This window comes from Microtus ochrogaster, chromosome 21 (genome assembly GCF_000317375.1).
Source record: "Microtus ochrogaster isolate Prairie Vole_2 chromosome 21, MicOch1.0, whole genome shotgun sequence".
NCBI lineage: Eukaryota > Metazoa > Chordata > Mammalia > Rodentia > Cricetidae > Microtus > Microtus ochrogaster.
Window position 1 is genome coordinate 4005354 of NC_022022.1, and position 11961 is coordinate 4017314.

At 46.2% G+C, this 11961-nt stretch overlaps 1 protein-coding gene across 2 annotated transcripts in view; it reads left to right on the top strand.

Annotated features, from left to right (window-relative positions):
* Positions 1-11961, top strand: part of Tuft1 (tuftelin 1) — a 46649-nt gene that overhangs the window by 21657 nt on the left and 13031 nt on the right. For both annotated transcript variants that reach the window (XM_005357012.2, XM_005357013.2), the window contains 4 exons: positions 1291-1377; positions 2011-2100; positions 3926-3991; positions 9279-9392. In XM_005357012.2, coding sequence (XP_005357069.1) covers positions 1291-1377; positions 2011-2100; positions 3926-3991; positions 9279-9392 — 357 coding nt within the window. The remainder of the gene's footprint in view (positions 1-1290; positions 1378-2010; positions 2101-3925; positions 3992-9278; positions 9393-11961) is intronic.

Sequence of the window (11961 nt, forward strand, 5' to 3'; positions counted from 1 at the left end):
TGTACATGTGTGCTGTGTGCATGTGCAAAGGCCAAAGTCACTGTCACTGTTGGCCTTTTCCCCCGAGGCCTGTCCTTTCTCAGCTCCCCTGGAAGCTCTCGAGCCCTGGAGACCTTTCTGTCTCTGCCTCACTTGAAGCTGGGGTCACAGCACTTATGGGGAAGCCAGTGTGCTACCTGGGGCTGGAATTTGAATCTTGTCCTCATGGTTTCAGAGAAGTGCTCCTAACCATTGAGCCACCACTCTCCAGCCCCTGCCAAGGTTTCATCTTTGGATTGCTGACTGCTAGGATATAGGAAGACAGCCTGTTTGTACATTGAGGTGGTGTCCTTCAGCCTTGCTGCTCTAGCTGCGGCGGCGTTCCCTGGGGATTTTAGACGGCTCTCTACACTAGGTTATGTCATCTGCAAATAGGCATTGCTTCACTTCTTCCCTTCCAAACGGAATGCCTTTAATTACTTTATTTATTTTCCTTACCCAGAGTAATTGCATGCCTCTTGAAGAAGAGGAAGCTACCTCATAGTCTAGCAGGATAACCGTTGTAAACATCTTACTGTATACCCTCCTCGATAAATACATGTATCTCTTTAAAAAAAGAGAATGTTAGTAAGCACTGTTCCATCATCTCCTCCTCCGCCCACACTGAATGACACATTGTAACGCCTTCTGTGTCTAGACCTATCAGCATTTTAATGGCAGCATAATATTCCACTAAACGCTATGACTTATTGAATTCATTATTCATTGTTGCACATTTTGTCTGTTTTTCTTTTGTATCCATGTCTAATACTTGGCTGAGCATAGATGCCACTGAATGTACGTATGCTAGCGGTCAGAGCTGTTTCACTGCTGGAAAAGGCTGTGCCGAGCAGAGCCTTCAGTCCTTCTTCAGACCTCTTCCTGTGGGGACTGAGTGACTGGCTCAGCGTGCATCCTTCTGGCCACTTTTCCATCAAGTCACATGGTGTGATTGTGTGTGTGCTGGTATGGTTGTGTGTCGTTTAGCTGACTTTGTTGTTAGGATAAATTCTTAGAAGCAGATTAAATAGGTCCAAGAGCACTACATTTTGGGGCTGGGCTGTAGCTGAGTTGGTAGTGCTTGTCTAGCGTGTATGAAGACCCGAGTCTGGTCCCCAGCTCTGCCTACACAGAGTAGTGGGAATGCATTTCCAACTCTTCTGAGCTGAGTCACCAATTTGTCTCCGGGTAAGCTCATGCTCACAGTATGCTCTTTCCTCCTGGGAGTGCAGCTGCGTGCTTCTTAGCTAAACAGTGCCGTCCCCATTGCAGGTGTACCTGAAAGGGAGGCCTGGAGACAAGATGATCCATGAGAAGAACATCGACCAGCTGAAGAGTGAGGTCCAGTACATCCAGGAGGTGCGGCCCCATTCCTGGGAGGGAGGGAACACCTAGAGTCCCTGAGCCTAAAATCTGGGGGGCTCCCTTTTATTTCTGCTCTTTTTGTGTCACTGCAGTGCCCATGGCCTCCTATGTGTTTATATATTATTTATTTATTTTTACTTGTTATTTGTTTTCTGGGACAGGATCTCTGTGGAGCCCTGGCTGTCCTGGAACTCTTTATGCAGGCCTCTGTTTCCCGAGTGCTATCAAATAGCATTCTTGACCTTTGGATCTAATCCATTAATCAACAAATAATCAAGTATCCTGCACCAGGCCAACTCTATGGCTGTTTGGCTGTGTGGTCCGCCACCTTCCCCAGTGTTTCCCAGCCCCTGCCTGGCTGGTCTCCTCCTTAGCACTCACCGCTGGATTCCACACTGTGCATCTTACTTGTCTCTTCAGCTAGCATGCCAGTGCTGCCAGGGGAGGAGTTAATTTATCTTGTTGCTTACACTGGAGAGACTGGGTTGTCACCTCACCCAAGCACAATTCCTGTCTGCAACTCTGTGTATCACAATGTCAGACTGAAGTAGTATGGGTCGGGGATGTGACCCAAAGGTTTGCTTTCCCTGCCCTGAGCCTCAAGTGTCTTGGCCTTCTTTTCCCCAGGCCAGGAACTGCCTGCAGAAGCTCCGGGAGGATATAAGTAGCAAGCTTGACAAGAGTCCAGGAGACCCTCTACAGCGGCAGGAGATCCAGGTACTTGGGAATGGTGCTGACTCTCGGGCATGACCAGGAAGGGAGAGCACGGAGAGGCTCCGGCTTCCTGAGAGCTCACAGAAATAGGGCTCCAGCATGTAGCCTTGGACATCCTAGGTATCCAAACTTCTTGTAAGTTGCTCTTGCCAAATTTGGGTGAGCCTAAGTAGAAATGGAAGTCATATATATATATATATATATATATATATATATATATATATATATATATATATATATATATATATATATATATATATATATATAATTTCTGTATTTTTTTATTTTGAGACAAGATTTTTCTATGCAGCCCTAGCTGTCTTAGAACTCACTATGTAGACCAAGATGGCCTGGAACTCACAGAGATCCTCTAGCCTCTGGCTCCCAAGTGCTGGGATTAAAGGTGTGAACTACCACACCCAACTAACATTTATTATTTTTATTTTATGTGTGTGAGCCTTTGCCTGTCTGTGTGTATATGTACCATGTCTTCACCCAATGTTCCGGAAGGCCAAGAGTGTCAGATCCCTGGGACTGAAGTCACAGGTGATTATGAGCTCTATGGGGGTGCTGGGACTTGTGGGTCTTTCCAGTCCCAAAATGGAAGTCTTGATCCAGTCTGCTATTTGTGTATGCAGTTACTCAACGCTGGGCTAGGAAACTCCATCCTGTCCCTGTATCCTTAGCCTGACCAAGATGTAGGAAGCAGAGACATCAGCAACCTAGGAGCAAACACTGTAAATCTTCTCTGGGAGAGTAGTGTGGGATTCTGCTATCCAGCTTTCTCAAAGCTCCAGAACAGGAGTGGCCTCAGAAGCAGAGCGAGCTCCTTTTGAGGTCTCACTCTGGCTCCTGAGACCTGAGTTTGAGTCAGATGATCTTTCTCCAGCAGCAGCCCCCTCCCTGTTCTGAGCCGCTGGTGCCAAAAGGGCTCCTCCTTGTCTCCACTGATTTCATGGGCTGGGCTGGATGTTTCCAGGTTTCCTTTTTTTTTTGGCTGAAGGCAGCACCCTCTGATGTCACACCTGGCTGGGCTGGTGGGAGGCACCTTGTTGAGTGCCACCAGAATTTTAGTGCACAGTCAGAACTAGACCCCAATCCCAGGCCCCTTGTTGAGATCATGTGATGAGCAGTAGCAAAAGCTTTTCCTCTCTTGGTTAGTCTTTGTCAAAACTTGTCAGAATCTCCATGGAAAGGAAACCTCAGTGTGCATGGCAAGCAGCAGCTTGTATTCCTGGGAGGGATGCACCTCAGACCTTTTCCAGTCTCTGCAGGCTTTAGCCTGAGGTCTCTCACCCACCCTACAGGTTACAGTTCCCTCTCAAGGCCATCTTGCAGCCCACCCTCTACTTTCTGTTTGCCTTGGAGCGCTAGGAATCTTTCCCCTCCCAGGCTCCCACCTTCTCTTCTTTTTCCTATTTCTTTCCCTTCTCCCTTTCCCTTCTCTTCCATAAAAGATAAAAAGAATATTTTTACATTTATTTTGTATGTGAACCTGCACACGTGTTGAGTGTGTGTATGTGTGTGTATGCATGTGAACCTGCACACGTGTTGAGTGTGTGTATGTGTGTGTATGCATGCACTCATGCCATGACACACATGTGGATGTCGGGACAAATTTCTGGAGTCAGTTCTCTCCTGCCAGGTGTTTCTGGGGACTGAACTCAGGTGGTTTGGTGGCAAGTGACCCTGAGCCTCCTCACTGCTCTGTAGACTCTGGGCCTCCTCACTGCTCTGTAGGGTTTGACATCTTAGAAATGTAATGCATCAGAATTGTTTGCCAGGTTGCTCAATTGTTTTTAATCTGGATTTTTTCTTCTCTACACAGGTGGTACTAGAAAAGCCAAATGGCTTCAGTCAGGGTCCCACGTCTCTCTACAGCAGCCCACCTGAGGTAAGTAGCAGGGGAGACCATGGTGAACTGAGCTTAACCGGCAGGCAGCATTCCCTGCCCCCAGCCGTTCCACCTCATACCTCATTTGGTAAAAAAAAATCTAACAGAGACAGGAAAAGTGGAAGTTCTGCAAGCTGGCTGCTTAGGAGTAGCCACTGCAGGCAGACTGGAGCAGGCGGGTCCTCCAAGAGGATGACTTTTCTTGGCTGCCCCTTGGGTGAGACTTACGAGCTTTAAAGGAGGTGATGCCTGGGTCCCATCCCTGGAGATGTAGAGTAATTGTTTTTAAATGTTCATGAGTGTTTTGCAAGCATCTGTGTATGTACACCATATGTGTGCCTGGTGCCCTGGAGGGCAGAGGAGGCTGTTGGATTCCCCTGGACTTAGTGTTACAGTTTTGAGCCATCATGTGGGTGCTGGGAACTGAACTTGGATCCTCTGGTAGAGCAGGAGGATCTCTTAACTGCTGAGTCATCTCCGTAGTGCCAGCATCATGTTTCTGTTTTTTTTTTTTAAGATTTATTTATTATGTATATAACATTCTGCCTCCATGTATGCCTGCACACCAGAAGAGGGCACCAGATCTCATTACAGATGGTTGTGAGCCACCATATGGTTGCTGGGAATTGAACTCAGGACCTCTGGAAGAGCAGCCAGTGCTCTTAACCACTGAGCCATCTCTTCAGCCCCCCATGTTTCTGTTTTTTTAAAGATTGTATTTATTCATTATGTATAGTGTTCTGGCTGCATGTATGCTTACACACCAGAAGGGGGCACCAGATCTCATCCTAGATGGTTGAGCCACCATGTGGTTGCTGGGAATTGAATTCATGACCTCTTGAAGAGCAGTCGGTGCTCGTAACCTCTGAGCTGGAAGAGCTCTCCAGCTCTGAGCATCATGTTTTTTTAAGTGAGTCTAATATTTATCTAAAGTTGAGTACCATTCTTTTCTTTCTTTTTCTTTCTTTTCTCTTCTTTTTTTCCCGAGACAGGGTTTCTCTGTAGCTTTGAAGCCTGTCCTGGAACTAGCTCTTGTAGACCAGGCTGGTCTCGAACTCACAGAGATCCACCTGCCTCTGCCTCCCAAGTACTAAGAGTAAAGGCATGCATGCACCATTACTTCTGGGCATAAGTACCATTATTTTCTGTGCACAGACACTCATTTAAATGCATGCACAAATGCACATGCATAAGCAAACATGTACCTATATTTCTCAAATCCAGGATCATGTTAGACATTACTTCTGTTCACTTCTCCTCTTGTTTGCTATGTAAAGCGCTCTTACTCCTGAGGCATTTTCCCAGCCTCCTGGCTTTTTATTTAAGCCTTTTGTTGTTGTTTTTTGTTTTTGAGACAGGGTTTCTCTGTGTAGTGGCCCTGGAACTCATGCTGTAGATAGGCTGTCCTAGAACTCACAGAGATCCTCCTGCCTCTGCATCCTGAGTGCTGGAATTAAAGGTGTGCACCACACCACCTGGTTTTATTTAAGTTTTTCCATGTTATTTCATTCTTCTCAGCTGCTGTGCTTTTTAAAAAAACGAGACTTGTACCTTGTGTCTTAGGGTTTCTGTTGCCATGAAGAGGCACCATGACCACAGCAACTCTTGTAAGGAAAACATTTAATTGAGGTGGTGACTTATAATTTCCAAGGTTCAATCCATTACCAACATGGCCTGCAGGCAGACATGGTGCTGGCTACATCTTGTCAGAAGGCAGCAGGAAGTAGACTGAGGCACTGGGCATGGCTTAGGCATATATGAGCCCTCAAAGCCTTCCCCTCAGTGACACACTTCCTCCAGCAAGGCCACACCCACTCTCACAAAGCCACACCTCCTAGTAGTGCACTCCCTATGAGTTACATTCAAACCACCACAATAAGATATGCTAACTATAGAAAATGTGGGAATTCAGAAACAGAAAAGTAAAAGGAGAAAATTTTCAGAGTTTTAGTCTCTGCATCAGTGGCAGCAGTAGCCTGTGAGCATCCTGAGGGCTTCACCTCACCTTAGGGATTGCCACGAGGAAGAAAGCCAGATTCTTGACTACACTAACTCTAGGGCGGGTCAGAGTGAAGCAAAGTTGGCAGTTTATTAATAAAGATAAGGGATAGTACACGTTTCAGATTCCGTGTGGACCACAAAAGAGGGAGAGCTCAGGGAAACGGCTGCACGCGGGTTTCACTAGAGGGACCATCACCGTCTTTACAGTGGTGGTTTATGATCTTGCAGCTTTCTAGATTACACTGCTAGAAAGACATAACTTACAACACGGTTTGAAGACTAAGCAAAACTTAAGTTTTAAGTTTAAAAATCAAAATATATGAGCTGATTTATTTCTAGTCTGAAAGAATTTCTTTTTGTTAATGAGATTGTCAAGTGGCTTAAAACATAGGTTTTTTTTAACATTTATTTATTTATTGTGTGTGCATGAACATGTGAATGCCCTCACATGTGCATGAAGGTCAGAAGACAGCTGGGGGGAGATGGTTCTCTCCTGTGAGGAGATTTATGAGGGATATTGTCTGGGTGTTTGGGATGACAGAGGAGTGATAATATGGTCATGTTTACAAACATTTTGTCCCCAAGTGAGCTCAGTTCATTTGCTATTGTTAGCATCTTTGTTTAACTCCTCTTAGGAAAGCCAGTGTGTCTAACCACTCTTGGCTTTATCAGTGTTCACAGTTTTGTCTCCCTGCCAGATTCCAGAAATATGGGGTTTCTTTCTCTTCCCCTGACCCCTCACCTTTCCTGTCTCTCTGTCCAGTCTCATCTCCAAAGGGGAAAAGTTATACTTTGGTGAAATGTTCTCTGCCTTCTCAGTCTGCAAATACTCAGTTACAGTTTTGAGATTGCATGGCACTCTGCATTTCCTTGTTTGCTTCTGTTTCTGTGGTGGGGGCTTTTCTTTGTTTGTCCTGTTTTTAGGGGCTTCTGTCTGTTTGATACAGAGGCTTGAACCTGGGTCTCTTCAACAGTCATGGCCTCTACCACTAAAGTGCACACCCAGCCCCAAGAACAGTTTTTTTGGGTTGGGCTCTTTGGCCTTCACGTATAGAATTGAATCACATTCATCCATTACTCACCGCATATCAGGCCCATCGAGGCCTCTCGCTGATTGTACTGGTTTTTCTTCTTTTCCCACTAACTAGAAAATACTTATTATATGACTTTAAATAAAATTACTGTAAAGCGATTTCAGTTTACATGATGGACTTATGTCTTTTAAATCATTTTGCTCAAAATGCATTTTTAGGGTCTGTTTGTATTACTATATGAAATCTGATGTGTTGAGCCATGCATGACACATTATGGCACATGATGGCACATGATGATAGCGCATGATAGTACATGATGGCACATGATGATAGCACATGATGATGGCACGTGATGGCACATGATGATGACACATGATGATAGCACATGATAGCACATGATGGCACATTCCTGTAATCTCAGGACATGGGAGACCGAGGCAGGAGGAACAATGTCAGGTTGAAATGTAGTTTGTTCTCATGTGTAGTTTTATAACTGCCTTTTATTGTTGTTTTATATTGTATTACATGATAAAATCTCTCTTTCTCCCTTCCTCCCCCTCTTTCTTTCTCTCTCTAGTACTTAACCTCTTACACATGTTAAGCAAGCAGCCTGCTACAGAGCTGAACCTCTGACATGTTTTAATTAATGTAAAAAATCTCCATGTCATTGAAAAGGTCTTCTGAGAAGATAGTTGAAGTAAATGTGTCAGGGTTGTATCCCAGGAGCCTGTTGGTAAGGCTAGCAAGGACTCGACAAAGTGACTTAATTAATGTCCAGACTGTTCCTTCCCCATGGGTCACCGTATTTGACAAATAAGTTACTGGTAATAATTATAGTAACACCTAGCAATAGCTGCCTATATTCTTCTTTTTTTTTTAATATTTATTTATTTATTATGTATACAATGTTCTGTCTGTATGCCTGAAGGCTAGAAGAGGTCGCCAGACCTCCCTACAGATGGTTGTGAGCCACCATGTGGTTGCTGGGAATTGAACTCAGGACCTTCGGAAGAGCAGGCAATGCTCTTAACCACTGAGCCATCTCTCCAGCCCTGCCTATATTCTTCTTAGAAGCTCCAACCCCCACCAGGTACTGCCTTGCCAGCTCTGGAGACAGCCTGTGAGGCAGGGTGTGGTGAGGAGTCTTCCCCACTCTCACACTTAGAAATGGAGGCCTGCAGGAGCCAGGAAGAATGAAAAGGCAGGGGATGCCTCCCTGCACCCGGCTGAGAGTTCTGTGCCAGGATGAAGGTCTTGCTGCTTCCTAGTGTGCAAGACTGGGAGAGTCTGTCAGACTCAGGAGTTATGCAGCAGAAGTGAGAGCGAGACCCTGCATGCCTGCTCAGCCTCACCAGCAGCCCACGGCTGGGTGTGTCTGGGAGGGACAGCTAGCCGGCACCTCAGGGGGCCGCCTTTCTTCATCACATCAGATCCCTGCGCTTCACGCTTTTCTCTAAACCTGCCTATGCAGCAGTAAGCCCTTTCCATGCTGATTCTGTGTGAGTCATGGCAACTGCTAAAGATGTGCCCTCGGGCTTTGGGGCTGCCCTTGGTGTGTTGGGAGCCAAATAGCCACTGTCCTTGAGCAAGGTCATTGTTCTCAGAAAGCTTTACTCTGATCCCAGGACTGGTAGTTTATACCTTTAATCCTAGCCAAGGAAGGCTGAGGCTGGAATGCCACGAAACTGAGGTCAGACTGGGCTGTATATAGTGAGTTCCAGATCAACCTGGACTACAGAATGAAACCTTAAGTCAGAGCAACAGCAAAGCAGTCTAATTGGGAGGAAGGCACGTCCTTAAAGACAGCACCCCTCCCCCCACCTCTGAGAAGTCATTCCCAAGCCAGTGAGATGACCAGGTAACACTGCCCTGAAGTCTCTGAGACCCACAGGGAGGAAGGAGGGAACCACCTCCAACAAGTGGTCTTCCAACCTCTGTATGTGTTCAGTGCTCCACACACACTCCGCCACCCCAACATACAAGGTACATGTTAAAAAAGTAAGCGTTTGAGAAGAAACTATTCTCTTAAAGGGTTTAAAAATAACTTTATCCTAAATCCTTGAGTGATTTGAGCCTGGCCAAGTCCCTTAGGGGTTAAGAGAGAATGTTTTTGTGGACCCTGTGTGATGCTCATTCTTTTGTCAGGGTGGTCCCTACAGGTGGTACAAATCCCAGCGTTGGGCAGAAAGGTGGCCTTCTCTTACCAAGTCATAGATGGGCAGCTTCCTTTCCTTTCTCTGTTCCTGTTCTAGGCTGACACCTGCATGAGCGAAGATGTCGAGAGCTTGAAGAAGACCGTGCGGGAATTGCTTGCCAAGCTGCAGGAGGCCGAGCAGCGACACCAGTCAGACCGTGTGGCTTTCGAGGTAAGATGTAGGATCTGGAGAGACGGTGTCCTCAGGACTGGCTCCTGGATGAAGTGCCAGCGACTTTCTCAGCATGGAGTTTGTTTCTCTGGGTGAACGGCAGCCAACAATGCAATGTTCTGAAGCCTTGCTCACCTCCTGTCTGCCTCTGCTTTCCCTGGATGTTAGTTAAAGTGTTTGCTGTCCACATCTGGCCGCAGTTTAAAGGTCAGGTCTTTTCTTTTCCTTTCCCTTCTGTGCTGAGGCCTATGCCTTCCTTCTGCTTGTTAGGCAATGCTCTACCTTGGGACCACATGGCTAGCCCTTGAAGGTTGGCTCTTGATTCTCTGTTCTACTGAAGTGGAGTAGTAGTCCTGGATGGGGTCCACAGATAACTCAAGAATCATTGCTGTGTGTACCATAATAAGAATCACAGCTTCCGAGGCTCCTTGTTGGCAAGCACTGTTGCTGTCCTGTTCACAGAACTCCAGTGCCTGGTGTAATACATGGCATAAGGTAGGTCTTTCGTAAGTGGAGGCTGAGTGAATAAGTCTGGGTTGTCAAAAAGATAACCAGGCTGGTGGACACACAGGGCTTTGCCACCTTTGTTATTGTTATAGTTGATTCTTTTCTTTATTTTATGTGTTTGGCTGTTTTGTTTGCATGTATGTCTGCCACATTCATGCTTGGTGCTTGAGGAGGTCAGAAGCGAGAATAGAGCCCCTGGAACTGGAGTTCTGGATGGTTCTGAGCTACCAGATGGGTGATGGGAATCGAGCCTGGGTCCTCTGGAAGAGCAGCAAGCTCTTTTAATCCACTGAGCTATCTCCAGCCGCTGTTGTTTTTGAGACAAATCTCATGTAGCCCAGGTTAAATTCCTGATTCTTTACCTTCCCAAGTGCTGGATTTGTGTGTGTGTGTGGTCCTGGAGATTGAATGCACACTAGGCAGGCATGGTACCAGTGAGGAACATTGTGTGTGTGTTGTTTGTTTGGTCAGCCAGCTGTTGATTTGCACAGTGAGCAGAGGACACTTTGCTGTCCTGGCGTGCGTTTGGAGGTCAGAGAAGAGCTTATAGGAGTCAGTTTTCTCTTTCTTCCGCGTGGGTCCTGGGGACTGAACTACGTTTGCCCTGCTGAGCCATCTCATCCCAAATAATCTAGATTGTTTTAGAGGATTAAAAAAATACAAAATCTATAAACAGGAAAAGCCCCTTTCTAGTAAGAGTGTGCGAGTCTTTGGTTCAATGTGGAAAATCCTTGGGGTGTAGAATGCTGTGCGCTGGGCAGCTCTCTGTCTATTCTGTGTGCAGTCTCCCTTCTGTTACTGCTCACAGATATGGTATGATAGGATTGTGTTTACTGCAGGCACACTGGGAGCTTTTCCATAGAGAAAAAGAGTTGTTTTTTTATATTGTGGGTGGGTGGTTGTCACAGTGCATACATGGAAACTGGGTTTCTCTTTGCTGGAGTTGGTTCTTCCCTTCCACCACATAGATCCCTGGCATCAAACTCAAATCTCCAGGCTCGATGGCAGCCACCTTTACCTTCTGAGCCATCTACCGACCCTAAACTCGGGGGTTTTTGAGAAGAAGATCGAGGATGAAGGAGAACAGCACTGAGGATGATGACTTGTCTTGGGGTTAAGGAAACTGAGCCATGACATAGCTTTCCTTAGAGCTGGGTTCAGGTTCTGTTGGACGGATTCATGAACGACCGTGTGGGGTGTTTGTGAGCGCTTGCTACAGTGGGTTTAGAAGAGGGAGACAGACTTAGTGTTTCTCAGTGCTGGGTTTAGAAGAGGGAGACAGACTTAGTGTTTCTCAGTGCTGGGTTTCTAAGCAGACTTTCCTGTTAAACATAGTTTGACTTAGGGCAATTTTAAGACCAGTTTATGAGCAAAGCAGCCCTTTGATAAAGGAGTTCCCAGTCTCTGTCCTGTGACCCAGTTTAGACAATCTGGTTATTTATGTATCAGTTGATGACCACCATTTCCTCTATTCTCTGGAAAGGAGGCTGAAGCTGTTGCCCTAAGCAGGTTTAGGACTTGGGAGGCCTTGAGAAGTTGTGGCATTCCAGACATGCTTGTGATTTCTGACTGCGTGGTGGAGCCTGCTGCTCCAAAGGCCGGCCTGAGACAGTAGCAGCCAGTTTGGGATAGTGGGTAGTTCTTCACCCAGTACAGCAGGTGCCCCTTAGGTCAGGTTCCTCCTATGTGAACAGGGCAGGCTGAGCCGCTGTGACAGATTTGGAAAACAAGTCTGATTTGTTTGGTTTCCCCCTTTTGGGCCTGTTGATTTTTGTAGGTTTGTTTTTGCTCTTTGTGATTCTGTGATGGACATTGGAGGTTTAGATCATGGCTGTGTTATCTGTGCTCTGGCACACATCAGTCTGAGTGTGGTGCTTATGTACTGAGAAGAGAGCCCTTTTTCTAAGCTCCTGCTCAAGAAGCTGGCCTGTTTCAGGCTAATACTTATTTTTGAGGGTGTTTCTTTTTTTTTAATATTTATTTATTTATTATGTATACAATATTCTGTCTGTGTGTATGCCTGCAGGCCAGAAGAGGGCACCAGACCTCATTACAGATGGTT